The following is a 24298-nucleotide window of genomic DNA, read 5'->3' on the forward strand; positions in this document are numbered from 1 at the left end:
AATTAGTCGATTATTCTGTAGTCAGTTGTGATCACTTTGTCGGCCGGTTGGTCGCTTGATAGGTGGGTCGATCGGTTGATCGATTGGTCGGATGGTAGATTGGTCGGTTGTTCGGTCGAATAATCGGTCCGGTTGATCTATTTATCGATAGGTCGGTTGATCAGTTGTTCGGTCGGTTGGCGTTACGATAGTTGCTTTCATGGTCGGATATTTCTGACACTGTGGGATTACAGTAAAGTGGTTGTTATTTATTTTATTGGCGCTGTGGATTGAATACGATCCCTGAAGAATATTGTAACAGAAGCAGTGCATCCATATGTGTGAAGACAGGTACAGATAACTGTCATCGTCCTGACGTCACGCGCAGTACCTGAACTCCTGCACGCCTGTAGTTGCCAGATGCCCGTGTTGCACGCAGCGACCTGCAGCCGTGTTGTGACAGTGGATGGATGGACAGTGGACATTGTATCTCTTGTCCTGCCGGCCGATCTGTCTGCAGTAATGGAGTTTTCGTCCAGAATATTGCAGCGACTGTTGCATAAGGAATGAGATGTGATGCTCCCATATGACGTGTAGCCTCCGGTACAGTCTGCCACACAATCGCATCCCTATTTATTTCGCAACATTCCAATTTTTTGTTTCCCTGAATCCGAAAGTGGCATAAGAGGATCTCGAAAGATAATATTATGAATAGTAATAATAATAATAATAATAATAATAATAATAATACTTACTTACTGGCTTTTAAGGAACCCGCAGGTTCATTGCCGCCCTCACATAAGCCCGCCATTGGTCCCTATCCTGAGCAAAATTAATCCATTCTCTATCATCATATCCCACCTCCCTCAAATCCATTTTAATATTATCTTCCTATCTACGTTTCGGCCTCCTTAAAGGTCTTTTTCCCTCCGGCCTCCCAACTAACACTCTATATGCATTTCTGGATTCGCCCATACGTGCTACATGCCCTCCCCATCTCAAACGTCTGGATTTAATGTTCCTAATTATGTCAGGTGAAGAATACAATGCGTGCAGTTCCGTGTTGTGTAACTTTCTCCATTCTCCTGTAACTTCATCCCTCTTAGCCCCAAATATTTTCCTAAGCAGCTTATTCTCAAACACCCTTAACCTCTGTTCCCATCACAAATTATTGGTGTTTAAATTTAAAATATTTTAATTTATCGTATTTTCATAAAATTAGCAACTTTAAACAGTTGTAACTCCGAAACCCTTTCACCCAATGATCAAAATTATGGTTTATTTTGATGCTGAGAAATTAAAGTTTATATTGACATGTAAACAGACTTTCTTCCTTTTTATGGAAATGAAGAAATTTAGATTTTTCTTCATTAAGACGCCTTTCACCACGAAAAAATATTTTTGAAATATATGGTTAGATTCCGCATTGAAAGTACAAATAAACACATATTTTTTACTGGTGCACCGTTGATAAGAAAGTATTGAAAATATCAAATAAAGAAAATAAATAGTACGCGCGTGAAGTAACCAGCTGACTGTAAGACGGGAGCTAGCCGAGATAAGCAAGGCCAGGAGACAAACACGTGATGTTTCGTCTAGTAGCGCATACCTGGGCTAGCTTTATTACAGGTTTTCATAAACACAGGAGTACAATGACGCCCAACGCTCGCTTATCTTCAGCTCTCGGCCAGTGCGTGCGGTACTGCGCCGTGCAAGTCTAGGCGTGTGAAAATAATTTATTTAATACCCTCGAAACTTATTGCAGCGCCACTAAGCAAACAATGCCGAATCCCTCTTAATAATGCAAGGTTTTTTCTCAATATTTTTTACATTTTTACAAATTGGCATATAGCCTAAAAGTAAGCAAAATCAGATTATCTGTCTCTCTGTTTGCAATAAAAATAAGTATTACTTCTTAACATAACCTACCAAATGTCACCTTCAAAATGAGCTCTCGTTCAATGTTCTGCAGTAAATGGTTCCAGAGTTCTGAGCGCTGAAAGAGGCTTGTTTTTATAAAATACGCTAAATTTGTCGCTCAATAATACGAAAACCGTTTGACTTTCGATAGTATATTTTTGAAAATGCACTCTCCTCAGCACCTTGTATAAATAGAGAAAAAATTAGAGTTTTAAAAAATTCGAGGTATTTTACTGATTGATTTCATATGGAATAGCCCATACGTACATAGAGTCGGCCTGGGTAGCGCAGTCGGTATAGCGCTGGCCTTCTGTGCTCGAGGTTGCGGGTTCGATCCCGCCCAGATCGATAGCATTTAAGTGTGCTTAATAGCGACAGGCTCATGTCAGTAGATTTACTGGCATGTAAAAGAACTCCTGTGGGACAAAATTCCGGCACACCGACTACGCTGATATAACCTCGGCAGTTGCGAGCGTCATTAAATAAACCATAATTTGGTTACATATATACAAAAATAAAATTATTCCTTCACATTGCGTTTTTTTGCCTTAGCTTGCGTGGTCTCTTCCGGAACCGCTTTTATTAATCGATCATTTATCCATGCATTCGTACTGGTATAACTTTCATCAATTAATAGAATATACACAATTTTATTTCTATTCCATAATGAGTAATATCTTGTAACATAGCATTTCGCTTAAGTGTTGCCCTTGTGTAGTCACACATTCCTGATACATTTTAATAGAACTTCAGTATACTGGTGAATTTCTTAATTTATTGTTCTACAGTCCCTCACGACATAAATACAGTCCCTCACGACATAAATACAGTCCCTCACGACATAAATACACTCCCTCACGACATAAATACACTCCCTCACGACATAAATACAGTCGCGCACGACATAAATACAGTCCCTCACGACATAAATACAGTCCGTCACGACATAAATACAGTCGCGCACGACATAAATACAGTAGCGTACGACAAATACACTCCCTCACGACATAAATACAGTCCGTCACGACATAAATACAGTCCCTCACGACATAAATACAGTAGCGTACGACAGAAATACACTCCCTCACGACATAAATACAGTCCCTCACGACATAAATATAGTCCCTCACGACATAAATACAGTCGCGCACGACATAAATACAGTCCCTCACGACATAAATATAGTCCCTCACGACATAAATACAGTCCCTCACGACATAAATACAGTAGCGTACGACAGAAATACACTCCCTCACGACATAAATACAGTAGCGTACGACAAACACAGTCCCTCACTACATAAATACAGTAGCGTACGACAAATACAGTCCCTCACGACAATAATAATAATAATAATAATAATAATAATAATAATAATAATAATAATAATAATAATTTTTCCTTCGAAGAGGTGGAAAAATTCAAATATCTTGGAGCAACAGTAACAAATATAAATGACACTTGGGAGGAAATTAGACTCAGAATAAATATGGGAAATGCCTGTTATTATTCGGTTGAGAAGATTTGTCATCTAGTTTGCTGTCAAAAAATCTGAAATTTAGAATTTATAAAACTGTTATATTACCGGTTGTTCTTTATGGTTGTGAAACTTGGACTCTCACTTTGAGAGAGGAACAGAGGTTAAGGGTGTTTGAGAATAAGGTTCTTTGGAAAATATTTGGAGCTAAGAGGGATGAAGTTACAGGAGAATGGAGAAAGTTACACAACACAGAACTGCACGCATTGTATTCTTCACCTGACATAATTAGAAACATTAAATCCAGACGTTTGAGTTGGGCAGGGCATGTAGCATATATGGACGAATCCAGAAATGCATATAGAGTGTTAGCTGGGAGGCCGGAGGGAAAGGGACCTTTGGGGAGGCCGAGACGTAGATGGGAAGATAATATTAAAATGGATTTGAGGGAGGTGGGATATGATAATAGAGACTGAATGGCGGGCTTATGTGAGGGCGGCAATGAACCTGCGGGTTCCTTAAAAGCCATTTGTAGGTATGTAATAATAATAATAATAATAATAATAATAATAATAATAATAACAGTAATACAATAATAAATTCTTTCTTTTCTTTTTTCTCAATTTCAAATTATACCATACTAGTGTTTAATTAATATAGATGTTATTTATATTCTGTACTAGGAATATTTTAAAACTCAAGGTTATCTCGAAAATCTTAAGCAATGGAAGTATTTTGAATTTCGAATCAGAGCGATGATTTCTGTGAGAATCCGCAGTTCTAACACATAAAAGTTGTCACTCTGCATAAGTAATTCCGCCACGCAAACCCACGCATTAAACTCGCCTTAACTCCAAACCGGTACAGGTTTTGAATATCAGCTACTTTTAAAAGTAATTTTCATTCTTTCTAAACATTTCTCTCGCTTTGACTCCACATATAACGTGAAAAGTTGTAGCTCATCACTTTTGAGAGTGTCAATGTGTATTCTGAACAGGTGACTTCGAAGTTCATCATTTTTTTTCACTGCCCAAAAAAATTTTGATTCCAAATTTTTTCTATGTTTTCCTTAGACATTTATATATGAATCCTAAAAATTACAGTACAATTGATTGCTCTCATAGCAGTTACAATGTGTTAATGGTTAACGGTGCTGCTAAAGTCTAGCTGTCTAGCATGAAAAACCGTCCACGTACAGATTCCAATACGTCAAAACATTCTCCTCGAGAATCCCAGACGCTCCGTGACGTTGCCTTATATGTGAACGCTACCATACCAAACGCGTTGTACAATGTTTAGATGCAACGCTGCTGGGCCGTGACGTGACGTTGATGTGACGTATAATGTGAATCGAGCTTTAGACTATAAAAACAACGGAATTCACAAGGTTCTTTTTTATTTCAATAAATGAGTCTTAATTTCTTCTGTACATATGCACTGTGTGTCTTTTGTTTTCCTACGAGTCCCTGTAAAACAGTCAGAAAAATCATGGTAATTTAGCGACCGTCTGTATACATGAGACTCCAAATTGAATGAACAAAAATGTTTCGTTCATTATAACATTTAAAAAATATGCATTCACTTTCAGTGAAGTGTTTTTCTGTAGGGGATTTTATAATAATAATAATTAGTAGTAGTAATAACAAAATTATTATTATTATTATTATTATTATTATTATTATTATTATTATTATTATTATGACCACCATCAGCTTCATCGCCATTGTATATCTCTTACTTATCATCATCATCATCATCATCATCGTCGTCGTCGTCAAACAAATCAAGAATTTATGCCCTGTGACCTGTTGCAGTCTCGTTGTTCATTTAGAATTCTTTTAGGCGGACGACCTTGGCTCAGTTTTCCTGTTGGCTATTATTTTGAAATTAATTTTGATAGTCATCTATATATATAATTTGAACTGGTAATGAAAATTACAGGAAAACTGCTGAACCAATTTTAATAAATGACCCCTCATTTTGAAGCTTGGAACCAAAAGTTTTTCAAAAAATAATTTTCAGTGAAATGTCAATTTTCCTACATAATTTTCCTATTTTCCAAAATCCATCTGTCGTCAGTTTTGAGAACTAATGGCTTTTCAGAATAAAACAAAACACACACACTACAATAAACAATATTACACGAAGGTCATGACCTTCTGAATTGCTGACATATTTAGAGCTCAGATTCTCTGACACCACAATTCCAATAGCTATGTCGATCTTCATTTGTGTAATTTTTTTAGAACATCTCAAGACTTACTAAAAATAATTCACAGGTCTGATTCTCTGGTGCGTAATTTTCTGAGTACAGCTGTGATATTGGATTTTAGAAACTACAAAACTTGAGAAGGTTTGATGACATTATTACATTAAAATTTGAATATTATCACAGTTTATGCCATGATGTATTTGTCACTATTGCTATTGATATATCGATGATATGAAAGTGAACCCTTTTGGGGTTATATAAATAGGCATAGAGAATATCTTAAAGTAGTTCTTAATATCTATAATTTACAGAGTAACGGCTATAGTATATATAGTGTTACTGAAAACTACAAAACTTACGTAACATAACAATATTGCTATTAAAATGGAATATCTTTACAGTTATCACTGAAGTGGTGTGGGTCTTTTTGATATGCTTATTGGCTGGGCGGTGTAGATACATATATATGTGATTCTCTAATTTTTCTAGGATGCAGTGGAGTAATATGGAAGAGGCATTAGTAAATCGAGTCATGCTTTCTATTTTAGCTGCATCTTATCAAAATTATTTCCCTATTCCTTTGGTTTAATCTATTAGACCTGAGATCGCTGCCAAGCATATCATTTTGTTGTAGGGAGAACTCAAAGAACTGAAGATAGACGTGTTCAAGGAAAAGTATTTAGCATAAAAAACATTGAAGAGGAATCTTTTTAAAAGAGATATTTTGACAGGATTATTAAGTTGCTTTAAATGTTACATCTTCATCATTATGGAAGCAAATACATTTCAAAATGTCTGGTAATCTTTCTGGAAAATACTTACTTACTTACAAATGGCTATTAAGGAACCCGAAGGTTCATTGCCGCCCTCACATAAGCCCGCCAGCGGTACCTATCCTGTGCAAGATTAATCCAATCTCTATCATCATACCCCACCTCCGTCAAATCCATTTTAATATTATCCTCCCATCTACGTCTCGGCCTTCCTAAAGGTCTTTTTCCCTCCAGTCTCCCAACTAACACTCTAAATGCATTTCTGGATTCGCCCATACCTGCTACATGCCCTGCCCATCTCAAACGTATGGATTTAATGTTCCTAATTATGTCAGGTGAAGAATACAATGCGTGCAGTTCTGTGTTGTGTAACTTTCTCCATTCTCCTGTAACTTCATCCCGCTTAGCCCCAAATATTTTCCTAAGCACCTTATTCTCAAACACCCTGAACCTATGTTCCTCTCTCAAAGTGAGAGTCCAAGTTTCACAACCATACAGAACAACCGGTAATATAACTGTTTTATAAACTCTTAACTTTCAGATTTTTGGACAGCAGACTGGATGATAAGAGAATCTTTCTGGAAAATAAATATCAAAAACTTTTATTTGAACTTATAATTAACTAAATTTGCAGCATTTGTTGCACAAACCACTATTCTTCTATATATATATATATATATATATAATTTGAACTGGTAATGGAAATTACGGGAAAACGGCTGGACGGATTTTAATAAATGACCCCTCATTTTGAAGCTTGGAACTCAAAGTTTTTCGGAAAAATAGTAGTTTTCAGTGAAATGTCAATTTTTCAACATAATTTTCCTATTTTCAAAAATCCTTCTGTCGTCAGTTTTGAGAACTAGCTAATAGCATTCACGGCCGACTTGATATACCCTTCGCTTTTTTGTAAAGGAGAAGCGAAGCGAGCATCAAGTCGGCCGTGTTGCATTTCAGAATAAAACAAAACACACACGACAGTAAACAATATTACACGAAGGCCATGATCTGCAAGAATGCTGACATATTTAGAGCTCAAATTAAATTGGTTATTAAAAACTTAACTTACTAAAAATAATTTACAGGCCTGATTCTGTGGTGTGTAATTTTCTGGGTACAGCTGTGTATTGGATATTAAAAACTACAAAACTTGAGGTGGTTTGATGACATTATTACCATTATAAATGAAATATTATTGTAGTTAATGCCGTGCTGTGACTATTTTAATTAATTATAAATATCAATGCTATATTGATGATATGAAAGTGAAGCGTTTTGGGGTTATATAAGTAAATCTAGAGAATAACTTAAATTAGATTTTGATTTCTATATTTTACTGAGTGGCGGCTATATAGTATATATAGTCTATGTTACTGAAAGCTATAAAACTTACGTAAGATAATATCATTAAAAATCAAATATTTTTATAGTTATTAATCAAGTGGGGTTGGGTCTTTTTCATACAGTATATTTAATGGCGTGTGGTGTAGATATGTATATGCGTGGTTCTCTTCAGTATTGGCTCGAGAGAGAGTATCTTTCATTATTATGGAAGCAAATAACTTTCAGAATGTCTGGTATTCTTCATTGAAAATAAATATGGAAAAATGTTTATTTGAACGTCTAATGAACTTAGTTTGCAGTATTTGCTGCACAAGCTACTTGTTAAAAAATATATTTAACCAACATTATACATAAGCAACTCTCTCATAATGCGGTTAGCATTTTACAAGGCTAGCGTAAGGATGATTACGTGTCCAGCTTGTATTCAGATTGTTTTCTCCTTTCGTCATGAAGGGACACGTATTAAAGTAGCTTCAGTACGTCGTTGGCTTCTGTCGTCACCATATCACAACTATCAATTGTAAGCTCAACACAAAACTAGTTGACTTGTATTCTGAAGTATTAACTTCGTTTCAGTCGTCGCCCGCTATTCCTTCATTTAGGTATTCACATTTTGTAAACCTAATTACGAAAGTAAAAGTCCATTTTTTATTCTGCTCCTCTGCGATACATTTATAGGGGCTTATTTCCGTTTAATATTCCCGTGCTTTAATTAAACGTCCCTTTAATAAAATTGCTGTCACATTTTTCCCCCCTTCCTCCTCTTTTTCTCCATGCGACTTTTAAAAAGTGAGCCTTGTTATATGGGTGTGCAATATAAGGACCGCAAGCCACGCACGGCGCCAACATATGACTCAGCTGCTGACTGGATCGCAGCTGTAATTGCTTCAGATAAATTAATATCACAGCGACATTAGTACAGTCAGTGCTGTCATGCGACGGAACTCCTTGCGGCGTCGTCTGCTCTACGGACAGCAGAGTGGAGTTCTGTATCTCATAATTACCGCTGTCGACCTCGCCACCATCTTTATAGTCATGATCATGATCATAATTGTTAGCACTCTCATCAGTATAACCGTGATCGTCATCATTTACATCACTGATGTCAAAGCAAGCGCATTTTTCTGACCTTGACGTCGTGCGCGGGCAGCAAGCGCTAAGTATGGAAAGAGGAAGGGTTGTGTATATGAATAAGCAGCCTGTTGGATTAAGAAAACAGTGGTGCACAAACTTCAAACGGACTGTGAAATTTTATGTCGTTATTTTTATATGACTTCTTTCTGTTTAATATTATCTATATTGTCTGTAAAACAAAAGTACTAACACTGATTTCTTAATATTGCACTTGTGTTTTAAATCTTAATAACATAATAAAGAGTTAATAAGAAATATTCACTTAAATTCCATAGTAGTATAATATTATATTATATTAAGTGGATGAAACACGTCATTCATAAAGAAAGTGATATTCCAAAGAAAGAGATTGAGTATGACATGATAAGTTGGAATTTATATTGATGGTATCTTTAGCATTACAAAAGTAATCAATAAACTAATCAAAACAATATTACAGTACGAAGCAAAGTTACCTAGGTGCTGTATCTGTTTTAAGTGTAACTAATATTACATAACAAAACTCTTATCGCATTATGCTTTTAAGGTGATATTGGTGCGCAACTTCCTATCATCAGAATATTTAATTATTTTCTCGAAATCTGCTGAAGCTATAGAGCTAACATTTTTACAACACATGGGCACGTATCTTTTGCTTATGATGTAACAGTAGTTGCTTTGTTAATTCATTTCCTTACAAAAACAATTTCCATGCGAATATTTTCAAAATTTTCAATACACTATCTTCAGTAACACGTATATACGGTATATTAGATTTACGAAAACATTCTGTAAGGCTACTAAATAAATAGGCCTATACCTGAAAATTCCACTTTTCTATACGAAAAGTTGAGAAAATATTTCTTTTGAACAAACAAAAAAAAAAATCAAACTTGTGAAAAATGAGCATTAAAATTAAAACCTACATTCTTATAATGCACTTATACTTCTCAGGCAAATCTAAAAATTACCATGGATACAGTTTTAATAAGTTCTCTTCCCTTTATCCGTTGAATCAGTGCTGGCCATCCCTGAATATAGCTCGACCAAGCGGCATATACCACCTCTTTCGTCTCTCTCTATTTCCTTTCCGCTGTAAAGCGCTCAGGCTCTCCTGGGCTCTAAAGCGCGCGCTTGCTCCTATGGGCATCAATTGACATGCCTGATGTACATAGTCGTCACCTTCATCTCCATTTCGTCGCAATCATCCTCATCATTCTAAAGCACTGTATCTTGAGACTCAGTCTCTTGTCTCTACTCAGAATTTTAAGTTAACATTGTTCACTTTACACATAGCCGGACTCCATTTTGTAGTAATCATTTCTCAGGATCACGGTTGATTTATTTTAATGGGTTACTTTAGGATGCTTTTTCAACATCTAGGTTATTTAGAGTCTGAATGAAATGAAGATGATACTGCCGGTGAAATCAGTCCGGGGTCCACCACTGAAAGTTACCCAGCATTTGCTCGTATTGGGTTGAGGGAAAACCCCGGAAAAATCCTCAACCAGGTAACTTGCCCCGACCGGGATTCGAACCCGGGCCACCTGGTTTCGCGGCCAGACGCGCTGACCGTTACTCCACAGGCGTGGACATCACGGTTGAAGGCGATACAAAAAACGACGTGCTCCTACACACAGTGATTATAGAAGAATGATGCAAAGAAATTCTGTTTTCAGTGTTTGACGTTTTTATATTTGGTTAACTCAAATGAAAGTCAAATGAGGCTTAATTGCAGCTTTAGGAGTATTGGCAACAATTATTATATACTTTCTTTTGGTAGGTGTTGTTGGTATACTTTCCATCGTTGCTCTGAATAAATAAAACAAAAAAAAAAAACAAACAAAAGCGAATGGTGCAAGATAGGCGCACTATAATTCGTATTTGACTGGAGAAGGGCGTACAGCTGCTGAAATCCATCGTCAAATGGTTGCAATATATACAAAGATGTAAGGGAAATAAACTTTAAAATTGGTGTGTTCTATATCGTTCCGGCTGAACATCTCTACAGGACAATCCCCGATAAGTGTAAGCGCTCAAGCATATCATGCCAAATTTAATTGTTACATGTTGATGCTCTTGTCCGAGAGAATAGGAGAATAACAATAAGCAGAATTAGTTTATTGCTGAAAGTTAGTCAGCGAAGTGCACATAAAGTTCTCCACGAACAATGCAATAATGCAAAGTTTACCCGCTGTTTGCCAGCAGAATCTTACACTATATCAGGGGAAAAGTGATTAGTTCATTCGTTGCATTATAACAGGTGAATAGTCCTAGTGCATCATTTTGAATTACATTTCCGTCGGTCTAGATTCAATACAGACACTGAATCTCCTACATTCAATACAAACATACTGAATCCGTACATTCGGTACAAACACACTGAATCCGTACATTCAGTACAAATATACTGAATCCGTACATTCAGTACAAACATACTGAATCCGTACATTCAGTACAAATATACTGAATCCGTACATTCAGTACAAACATACTGAATCCGTACATTCAGTACAAATATACTGAATCCTTACATTCAATACAAATATACTGAATCCGTACATTCAGTACAAATATACTGAATCCGTACATTCAGTACAAATATACTGAATCCGTACATTCAGTACAAACATACTGAATCCGTACATTCAGTACAAATATACTGAATCCGTACATTCAATACAAACATACTGAATCCGTACATTCAGTACAAATATACTGAATCCGTACATTCAGTACAAATATACTGAATCCGTACATTCAATACAAACATACTGATCCGTACATTCAGTACAAACACACTGAAACCGTACATTCAGTACAAATATACTGAATCCGTACATTCAGTACAAACATACTGAATCCGTACATTCAATACAAACATACTGAATCCGTACATTCAGTACAACATACTTAATCCGTACATTCAATACAAACATACTTAATCCGTACATTCAGTACAAACATACTGAATCCGTACATTCGGTACAAACATACTGAATCCGTATATTCAGTACACACATACTGAATCCGTACATTCAGTACAAACATACTGAATCCGTACATTCAGTGCAAACATACTGAATCCGTACGTTCAATACAAACATACTGAATCCGTACATTCAGTACAAACATACTGAATCCGTACATTCAGTACAAACTTACTGAATCCGTACATTCAATACAAACATATTGAATCCGTACATTCAGTACAAACATACTGAATCCGTACATTCAATACAAACATACTGAATCCGTACATTCAGTACAAACATACTGAATCCGTACATTCGGTACAAACCTACTGAATCCGTACATTCAATACAAACATACTGAATCCGTACATTCGGTACAAACCTACTGAATCCGTACATTCAATACAAACATACTGAATCCGTACATTCAATACAAACATACTGAATCAGTACATTCAGTACAAACATACTGAATCCGTACATTCAGTACAAACATACTGAATCCGTACATTCAGTACAAACATACTGCATCCGTACATTCAGTACAAACATACTGCATCCGTACATTCAGTACAAACATACTACATCCGTACATTCAGTACAAACATACTGCACCCGTACATTCAGTTCAAACATACTGAATCCGTACATTCAGTACAAACATACTGAATGCGTACATTCAGTACAATCATACTGAATCCGTACATTCAGTACAACATACTGAATCCGTACATTCAGTACAAACATACTGAATCCGTACAATCAGTACAAACATACTGCATCCGTACATTCAGTACAATCATACTGCATCCGTACATTCAGTACAAACATACTGCATCCGTACATTCAGTACAAACATACTGCATCCGTACATTCAGTACAAACGTACTGCACCCGTACATTCAGTACAAACATACTGCATCCGTACATTCAGTACAAACATACTGCACCCATACATTCAGTACAAACATACTGCACCCATACATTCAGTACAAACATACTGCACCCATACATTCAGTACAAACATACTGCACCCATACATTCAGTACAAACATTCTGCACCCGTACATTCAGTACAAACATACTGCACCCATACATTCAGTACAAACATACTGCACCCATACATTCAGTACAAACATACTGCACCCATACATTCAGTACAAACATACTGCACCCATACATTCAGTACAAACATACTGCACCCGTACATTCAGTACAAACATACTGCATCCGTACATTCAGTACAAACATACTGCACCCGTACATTCAGTACAAACATACTGCACCCGTACATTCAGTACAAACATACTGCACCCGTACATTCAGTGCAAACATACTGCATCCGTACATTCAGTACAAACATACTGCACCCGGACATTCAGTACAAACATACTGCACCAGTACATTCAGTACAAACATACTGCACCCGTACATTCAGTACAAACATACTGCACCCGTACATTCAGTACAAACATACTGCACCCGTACATTCAGTGCAAACATACTGCATCCGTACATTCAGTACAAACATACTGCACCCGGACATTCAGTACAAACATACTGCACCCGTACATTCAGTACAAACATACTGCACCCGTACATTCAGTACAAACATACTGCATCCGTACATTCAGTACAAACATACTGCACCCGTACATTCAGTACAAACATACTGCACCCATACATTCAGTACAAACATACTGCACCCGTACATTCAGTACAAACATACTGCATCCGTACATTCAGTACAAACATACTGCATCCGTACATTCAGTACAAACATACTGCACCCGTACATTCAGTACAAACATACTGCACCCGGACATTCAGTACAAACATACTGCACCCATACATTCAGTACAAACATACTGCACCCGTACATTCAGTACAAATATACTGAATCCGTACATTCAGTACAAACATACTGCACCCATACATTCAGTACAAACATACTGCACCCGTACATTCAGTACAAATATACTGAATCCGTACATTCAGTACAAACATACTGCACCCATACATTCAGTACAAACATACTGCACCCGTACATTCAGTACAAACATACTGCATCCGTACATTCAGTACAAACATACTGCATCCGTACATTCAGTACAAACATACGGCACCCGTACATTCAGTACAAACATACTGCACCCGTACATTCAGTACAAACATACTGCACCCGTACATTCAGTACAAACATACTGCACCCGTACATTCAGTGCAAACATACTGCATCCGTACATTCAGTACAAACATACTGCACCCGGACATTCAGTACAAACATACTGCACCCGTACATTCAGTACAAACATACTGCACCCGTACATTCAGTACAAACATACTGCACCCGTACATTCAGTACAAACATACTGCACCCGTACATTCAGTGCAAACATACTGCATCCGTACATTCAGTACAAACATACTGCACCCGGACATTCAGTACAAACATACTGCACCCGTACATTCAGTACAAACATACTGCACCCGTACATTCAGTACAAACATACTGAATCCGTACATTCAGTACAAATATACTGAATCCGTACATTCAATACAAACATACTGAATCCGTACATTCAGTACAAATATACTGAATCCGTACATTCAATACAAACATACTGATCCGTACATTCAGTACAAACACACTGAAACCGTACATTCAGTACAAATATACTGAATCCGTACATTCAGTACAAACATACTGAATCCGTACATTCAATACAAACATACTGAATCCGTACATTCAGTACAACATACTTAATCCGTACATTCAATACAAACATACTTAATCCGTACATTCAGTACAAACATACTGAATCCGTACATTCGGTACAAACATACTGAATCCGTATATTCAGTACACACATACTGAATCCGTACATTCAGTACAAACATACTGAATCCGTACATTCAGTGCAAACATACTGAATCCGTACGTTCAATACAAACATACTGAATCCGTACATTCAGTACAAACATACTGAATCCGTACATTCAGTACAAACTTACTGAATCCGTACATTCAATACAAACATATTGAATCCGTACATTCAGTACAAACATACTGAATCCGTACATTCAATACAAACATACTGAATCCGTACATTCAGTACAAGCATACTGAATCCGTACATTCGGTACAAACCTACTGAATCCGTACATTCAATACAAACATACTGAATCCGTACATTCGGTACAAACCTACTGAATCCGTACATTCAATACAAACATACTGAATCCGTACATTCAATACAAACATACTGAATCAGTACATTCAGTACAAACATACTGAATCCGTACATTCAGTACAAACATACTGAATCCGTACATTCAGTACAAACATACTGCATCCGTACATTCAGTACAAACATACTGCATCCGTACATTCAGTACAAACATACTACATCCGTACATTCAGTACAAACATACTGCACCCGTACATTCAGTTCAAACATACTGAATCCGTACATTCAGTACAAACATACTGAATCCGTACATTCAGTACAATCATACTGAATCCGTACATTCGGTACAACATACTGAATCCGTACATTCAGTACAAACATACTGAATCCGTACAATCAGTACAAACATACTGCATCCGTACATTCAGTACAATCATACTGCATCCGTACATTCAGTACAAACATACTGCATCCGTACATTCAGTACAAACATACTGCATCCGTACATTCAGTACAAACGTACTGCACCCGTACATTCAGTACAAACATACTGCACCCATACATTCAGTACAAACATACTGCACCCATACATTCAGTACAAACATTCTGCACCCGTACATTCAGTACAAACATACTGCACCCATACATTCAGTACAAACATACTGCACCCATACATTCAGTACAAACATACTGCACCCATACATTCAGTACAAACATACTGCACCCATACATTCAGTACAAACATACTGCACCCGTACATTCAGTACAAACATACTGCATCCGTACATTCAGTACAAACATACTGCATCCGTACATTCAGTACAAACATACTGCACCCGTACATTCAGTACAAACATACTGCACCCGTACATTCAGTACAAACATACTGCACCCGTACATTCAGTACAAACATACTGCACCCGTACATTCAGTGCATACATACTGCATCCGTACATTCAGTACAAACATACTGCACCCGGACATTCAGTACAAACATACTGCACCTGTACATTCAGTACAAACATACTGCACCCGTAAATTCAGTACAAACATACTGCACCCGTACATTCAGTACAAACATACTGCACCCGTACATTCAGTGCAAACATACTGCATCCGTACATTCAGTACAAACATACTGCACCCGGACATTCAGTACAAACATACTGCACCCGTACATTCAGTACAAACATACTGCACCCGTACATTCAGTACAAACATACTGCATCCGTACATTCAGTACAAACATACTGCACCCGTACATTCAGTACAAACATACTGCATCCGTACATTCAGTACAAACATACTGCACCCGTACATTCAGTACAAACATACTGAATCCGTACATTCAGTACAAACATACTGCATCCGTACATTCAGTACAAACATACTGAATCCGTACATTCATTACAAACATACTGAATCCGTACAATCAACACAAACATACTGAATCCGTACATTCAATACAAACATACTGAATCAGTACATTCAGTACAAACATACTGAATCCGTACATTCAGTACAAACATACTGCATCCGTACATTCAGTACAAACATACTGCACCCGTACATTCAGTACAAACATACTGAATCCGTACATTCAGTACAAACATACTGAATCCGTACATTCAACACAAACATACTGAATCCGTACATTCAGTACAAACATACTCAATCCGTACATTCAGTACAAACATACTCAATCCGTACATTCAGTACAAACATACTGAATCCGTACATTCAGTACAAACATACTGCACCCGTACATTCAGTACAAACATACTGAATCCGTACATTCAGTACAAACATACTGAATCTGTACATTCAACACAAACATACTGAATCCGTACATTCAGTACAAACATACTCAATCCGTACATTCAGTACAAACATACTGAATCCGTACATTCAGTACAAACATACTGAATCCGTACATTCAGTACAAACGTACTGAATCCGTACATTCAGTACAAACATACTGAATCCGTATACATTCAGTACAAACATACTGAATCCGTACATTCAGTACAAACATACTGAATCCGTACATTCAGTACAAACATACTGAATTCGTACATTCAGTACAAACATACTGAATCCGTACATTCAGTACAAACATACTGCATCCGTACATTCAGTACAAACATACTGAATCCGTACATTCAGTACAAACGTACTGAATCCGTACATTCAACACAAACATACTGAATCCGTACATTCAATACAAACATACCGAATCAGTACATTCAGTACAAACATACTGAATCCGTACATTCAGTACAAACATACTCAATCCGTACATTCAGTACAAACATACTGAATCCGTACATTCAGTACAAACATACTGAATCCGTACATTCAGTACAAACATACTGAATCCGTACATTCAGTACAAACATACTGAATCCGTACATTCAATACAAACATACTGAATCCGTACATTCAGTACAAACATACTGAATTCGTACATTCAGTACAAACATACTGAATCCGTACATTCAGTACAAACATACTGCATCCGTACATTCAGTACAAACATACTGCATCCGTACATTCAGTACAAACATACTGAATCCGTACATTCAGTACAAACATACTGAATCCGTACATTCAATACAAACATACTGAATCCGTACATTCAGTACAAACATACTGCATCCGTACATTCAGTACAAACATACTGAATCTTCTCAGACTGAAGAACTCAAGTTGCAAGGAAATTCTGGGAAATTCAGCTAATCGTTTTTTCTGTATTGGCATATCAGTTCCCACCGCTACGGGGATCTTAGACAAAACGTAAAAAGTAATAATCGCCCAGGCCTTTGCATAGGAAGAGTGATTTTACTTCATGATTATGTATTATTGTATGAAATATATGCAGATGGTTATTGGGTTATTTTTGTAATATTCATGTTTATGGTACAGAATGCATTATGATGATTAATATTTTATTATGTATGAAATATATACAGGATTGTTACATAAATATTTGTGTTTACACACAGAATGCATTATGCTGGTTAATATTTAATAATGTATGAAATATATACAGAGTATTATTATATTAATGAATATGTATGTTTAACATATAAAATGCATTAGCTACTCTTTAAATATATGAAAATAGACACAGAGGATTGTTACATTCATATTCACTCAATAATCTTTTAACTTGCAATATATGTCAAGAATTCACCTACAGAATAGAAGATGTGGAAAATTAAGTGATTTCTTTAGTAATTCCTTAAGTAATGAAGGCTTTAGATTATATTTTAATTTCCTCCGGAAGACTATTGAATATTTTATTGTCATGTTACGTGCTTCCTTTGGTAGCTTCATAAATTTGGTGATGATATAAATCATTCTTTCTACTGGTGCTTATATTATGTTTGGCTGAATTATTTCGAAAAATTTCTTTTTTTTTTTTTTGCGTAAGAGGAATTTTACCAAAACAATGTAAACAAGTGCAAGATCTTTCGCTGGTGCAAGAAGGCTCATTTACAAATCTGCTGCTGTCCTTTTTTTTTTATGTTGAGAGGCCTAGTGGTTTTAGTATAAAAATAAATAATGTTATTAATATTATTCCTTTTTATTTTCAGACAAATGATGGAGGACAGTATGGCATAAGGAGCAACGAGGTAAGTAAAGTATACGTTTCTGAAAAAAAAAAAAAAAAAAAAAAAAAAAAAAAAAAAAACAATGTATGCATTACAATATCTATGACAAGCCAACAATGGGAAGGTGATAAAAATATGTTGTTAATCTGATGATAGGAAACTTTAGAGTCACACATTAACATGATTTATTTTCATAATCATATGGCAATTCATACATAACCATTCGTGATAATGTTGTATAGTTAAGAGGGAAGAATTATTGAATATAGTCCTACTTGTACAGTTCATTTTGTAACTAGTAGGCCTACACATTATTTATGATATAAATGTTAACTTATTTCTGCATATCTAGAAATTACTTTTCTAGTAACATTACTATCTCATGTGTCGCATTTTCTTTAAAGAAACAAATTACTCAGGAATTTCTTAAGAGCTTTTTTCCGAGATCGTGCGTATTTGCTTGGTTTCCACACAAAACCAATCCGCGGAAAGTCTAAAATTCCACATTCAGTATTCCCAACCTAACACACATAACAATTTTCCCCTTCTTACCGTTTAAGTGACATATTGATTTTACTGCTTTAGGCTTTTAACATATTATTTTTAGAGACGTTCAATATAGTAATAATTATAAATTGGAAACTTACCACTGCAATTTCACCTAAATTGCACTGTTAATTATTGTTTCTAAATATTTTAAAAAATTAAGTAAACTCTACAACTCCACTAAAGTTACTGCATTCGTGCTACAAGTAACATTAAGGAAGTCGTGAAAAAATCAACAAGATTCCAGACTCATCATAGACTGGGGGGAAAAAAAGACAGACTTATATCACGGCCTGCTGGAGTATAGTAAACACAGAAAACATTTTAAAGCAACAATGTTGAAGATAGATATTTTTGTTTTGCAAATTTGCCGTCATTGAACAGAAACCAAGGTGGAGATTTCATTGCAACTAATTAGAAATTCCTCTTTCAGGTATGTAATAAACGATCTTCGCACAAAATAATGTACGATACACGAGCGGTGTATCTCGGAAAATAAAAAAGCTCAACTGCGTTTCGCTTTTTCAAACTTTTCCTCGAACATGAAAACTTCAACATACCGCTCTTGTAACGCATATTACTATTCCGTCATTCTGTTTGTTTATCAGAGCAATCGTGAATGTCCTGATGGCCATCAGGATGACAGCGTAACTGTACATTAATCTCTTTCTCGGACGTAATTTAGTATTATTGCATTTTGTCAGGTAACTAAATTAATTTTTAACTCGAGTATCGCGCAATCCAACTACGCTGAGGTGTTTAATCCATTCAGTGTGTGTGGTAGCCACAGATTCGATGTCAGGTTCCTGTAGCATTGCGGTCAAGTGTCTGGGCTATTCCATCTCAAATCGACCGAAATATAGAGAAATTGACCTTGCAATTCTTAAATACAGTGAAACTTTTTCTGTCCGTAGACAACTGTGATACAATGCTTTGTGCAAAGTTTGAGGCATCAGAACTTCATAGTGTTTAAATTAAAAATATTTTAATGTATCGTATTTTCATAAAATTAGCAACTTTAAACTGTTGTGGCTCCGAAACCCTTTAACCCAATGATCAAAATCATGGTTTATTTTGATGCTGAAAAGTTAAAGTTTATATTGACATCTAAACAGCTTTTCTTACATTTTATGGAAATGGAGAAATTTAGATTTTCCTTTATTAAGACGCCTTTCACCACGAAAAAATATTTTAAAAATATATGGTTAGATTCCGCATTGAAAGTGCAAAGAAACACATATTTTTTACTGATGATATGTTGATAAGAAAGTATTGAAAATATCAAATAAAGAAAATAAATAGTACGCACGTGAAGTAACCAGCTGACTGTGAGACGGAAGCTAGCGTAGGCAAGCAAGGCCAGGAGACAAACACGTGATGTTTCGTCTAGTAGCGCATAGCTGGGCTAGCTTTATCACAAGTTTTCATAAACACAGGAGTAAAATGACTCCAATGCTCGCTTATCTTCATCTCTCGGCCAGTGTGTGCTGTGTTGCTCCTTTCAAGTCCAGGCGTGTGAAAATAATTTATTTAATATCCCCGAAACTTATTGCCGAGCCACTAAGCAACAATGCCGAATCCCTCTTAATAATGCAAGATTTTTTCTCAATATTTTTTTACATTTTTACAAATGGGCGAAAAGCCTAAAAGTAAGTAAAATCAGATTATCTGTCTCTCTGTATATAATAAAAATAAGGATTACTTCTTAACATAACCTACCAAATGTCAGCTTCAAAATGAGCTCTCGTTCAATGTTCTGCAGTAAATGGTTCCAGAGTTCTGAGCGCTGAAAGAGGCTTGTTTTTATAAAATACGCTAAATTTGTCGCTCAATAATACGAAAATCGTTTGACTTTCGATAGTATATTTTTGAAAATGCACTCTCCTCAGCACCTTGTATAAGTAAGAAAAAAATTAGAGTATAAAAAATGCAAGGTTTTTTACTGATCGATTTCATATATAATAGCCCGTCTGCAGTTTGAGCCCAGTAATGGCAGAGTAAGTCTTACGTAACGACGGAGTCATTACACCCCTGCAACCTTGTCACCTTGCCTCCGCCAGTGAAGTTTCCATCGCCGTTGTAGGGCTTCCAGCAGAGCTCTAAGTTGCAATGAAATCAGCACATGACGTGTTTTAAGGTAATCAACAGGCGGGTTAATTAGTTTGTCTTAATTTAATAATTACGTAAGGCGGTAAGCGTTGTGCGATACAGAGATCCGACTGCTCGCGTTAAGCCATTACATTTTTGTGAGTTTCCAGACTCTTGTTTCTGTTAAATATTACTGTGTTTTTCAGAGCTGTAGAAAAGTTCACTTTGATTGAATATATACGATTAAAAATACGTTTGTGCGAGATCGTGCGTATTTGCTTGGTTTCCGCACAAAACCAATCCGCGGAAAGTCTAAAATGCCACATTCAGTATTCCCAACCTAACACTCACAACAATTTCCCTCTTCTTACCGCTTAAGTGACATACTGTATTGATTTTACTGCTTTAGGCTTTTAACATATTATTTTTAGAGACGTTCAATATAGTCATAATTATAAATTGGAAACTTACCACTGCAATTTCACGTAAATTGCATTGTTAATTATTGTTTTTTAAATATTTGCGAACATTAAGTAAACTTTACAACTCCACTAAACTTACTGCATTCGTGATGAAAGTAACATTAAGGAAGCCGTGAAAAAATCAAGAAGATTCCAGGAGACGTATATTACGGCCTGCTGGAGTATAGTAAACACAGAAAACATTTTAAAGCAACAATGTAGAAGACAGATATTTTTGTTTTGCAAATTTGCCATCATTGAACAGAAACCAAGATGGAGAATTAATTGCAACTAATTAGAAATTCCTCTTTCAGGTATGTAATAAACGATCTTCGCACAAAATAATGTACGATACACGAGCGGTATGTTTTCTTTCAATTCTCGGAAATTAAAAAAGCTCAACTACGTTTCGCTTTTTCAAATTTTCCCTCGAACATGAAAACTTCAACATACCGCTCTTGTAACGCATATTACTATCGCCTATGTGATACGTGCTTTCTCATTATAGCTCACTGAAAGGAAGGCATTAAAAGTCTGTCATTCTTGGTTATGGTGACTGAATGAGAAACCAGAACGAAGCGTGCGATTTGTTCAATAAATAATAATAATAATAATAATAATAATAATAATAATAATAATAATAATAATAATAATAATAATAATAATAATCCGTGGCGCTACAGCCCGTGAAGGGCCTAGACCGACCAGCCGCCTGCTGGCCTCACGCCCACATGTCGAAGCAGAGGTGGACGATCATCCAACCAGAATGGAGGTATCGTGTGGTTAGCACGATGATCCCCCTAACAGTTATAGCTGGCTTTCGCAACCGGATTTCGCTACCTATCGTAGCTCCCCAAGTGCATCACGATGCTGGGTGGGCACCGGTCCCATACACTGGCCGAAATTTCATGAAAAAATTTCTTCTCCCATGAGGACTCGAACCAGCGCGCATTCCGTAACGCGAGTCCTAGGCAGGATGCCATAGACCGCGACGCCACGGCACGAGACGTTCGATGAACAATACCTGGATAAAACAAGAGAGTCAAAAGTTTTCAAAATAATGCAGAAATACAATGAAATGGGAAATGTATAGGATAAGCCAAAATCTGGAAGAGAAAATACAATTAGAGGAGGAGAAGATGTTCTTCATATTATGTTATCCATATCACAAGACCCGCATAGATCTGTAAGTTAAGTCACCGGTTCAGATAAGGAACGTTTCAGTTTAAATGACAACATCGATCGTCATGGTCTTCTGGCAATCAAGCACAATTTTTGCGTATGTACGTATTTATTTACACTGCAAGTGGGCAAGCACCCGGTGGCAGTGGTATACACAATATAAACAATACACAATAAAATGATAAACAATACACAATGCAATCATAAACAATACACAATAAAATTTACAGTACACAATACAATTATACAATACACAATACAATTATATACACAATACAATAAGAATACACAATACAATTTAACACAATAATTACAATTAATAATAAAACATAAAATACCTAATTTTACAATTCAACCTACATAATTATGTATAGGCCCTACATAAGTTTCAATAGTCTTTCACTTTACTCTCATCTCACTCACTGTAGTGGCACTATGACGCAATTCACTGACACTTTAGGACACATTTCACTGATACTCTATAACACATTTTACTGACACTATAGAACACATTTCATTGACAATAGCGTGGTTATGTTATTCCAGCTTAGAAATAGTTGTCGGTGTCTTGCAGGGTGGCATCTCCTGTGATTTAGGGAGAAAAGTAACTGCTTTCCTGAACGGTATGTTACCTGGCAAATGATCGGAAGAAGACATATTAAGTGACCGGCGATATCACTTCATTTGTTATTATGGGGGCCACTTGAAGTGTCCGAATTTAAAACAATGTTGAAAACCTGAAGGGAGAAATTAGATATGAGATGCAACAAATCAGACCAGACTGAGGAAAATAGACCTATAATGGGCAGTTTTCGTCATAGACTTATATTGTTAGGCTGTAAATGGTTTTCATTTCGAGAATTTTCTTTAAAGATTGTGAAGTGTTTTTATGTCAGTTTGACAAGTAATTTTGAAGTAATAAACTTAAAACCGCCAGAAATTAGAAATATATTCATTTTTATACATTAAATGTATTCAAAATATGTCAAAATGATGTCATTAAAATTATCTGGTGTGATCTGTACTTTACCGGATCGGTACCATGAGCGATGGTGGTTCTCATGAAATGAAATCGCCGTCGATATTCAGCAATTAAACTTTGACTCTTGGAAAACAAGTGATTGGCGTGGGAGAACACGAAGGTAAAGGCCTCCCAGTCGTGTTTGCACTAACCTTAAAGCTCATGCTCTGTCGCTAGTGATAGACCTGAACATTTTATTCTAAAGGCTCTTCATAATATTGCTTGATGATTTACAACAACTTGCTTATGTAAAAGAGGGAAATAGGGAAGACTGGAGAGTGCTGGGTTTGTAATGAAGTAATTGTCCTTGTGCAGAAAAGTATAAATGAATTAATGTAAAATGAACATGCTAAAAACGCAGGTAATGTCAAACGGACCAACAATCCCAGTATCAGTGGA

The 24298-nt window shown here is 36.2% G+C and overlaps 1 protein-coding gene across 4 annotated transcripts in view; it reads left to right on the forward strand.

Annotated features, from left to right (window-relative positions):
• The window catches only part of pdm3 (pou domain motif 3), a 1106201-nt gene that overhangs the window by 659572 nt on the left and 422331 nt on the right, over window positions 1–24298 (forward strand). For all 4 annotated transcript variants that reach the window (XM_069842807.1, XM_069842806.1, XM_069842809.1 and 1 more), the window contains exon 4: window positions 18584–18622. In XM_069842807.1, the coding sequence (XP_069698908.1) occupies window positions 18584–18622 (39 nt within the window). The remainder of the gene's footprint in view (window positions 1–18583; window positions 18623–24298) is intronic.

Source organism: Periplaneta americana, chromosome 13 (assembly GCF_040183065.1).
Source record: "Periplaneta americana isolate PAMFEO1 chromosome 13, P.americana_PAMFEO1_priV1, whole genome shotgun sequence".
Taxonomy (NCBI): Eukaryota; Metazoa; Arthropoda; class Insecta; order Blattodea; family Blattidae; genus Periplaneta; species Periplaneta americana.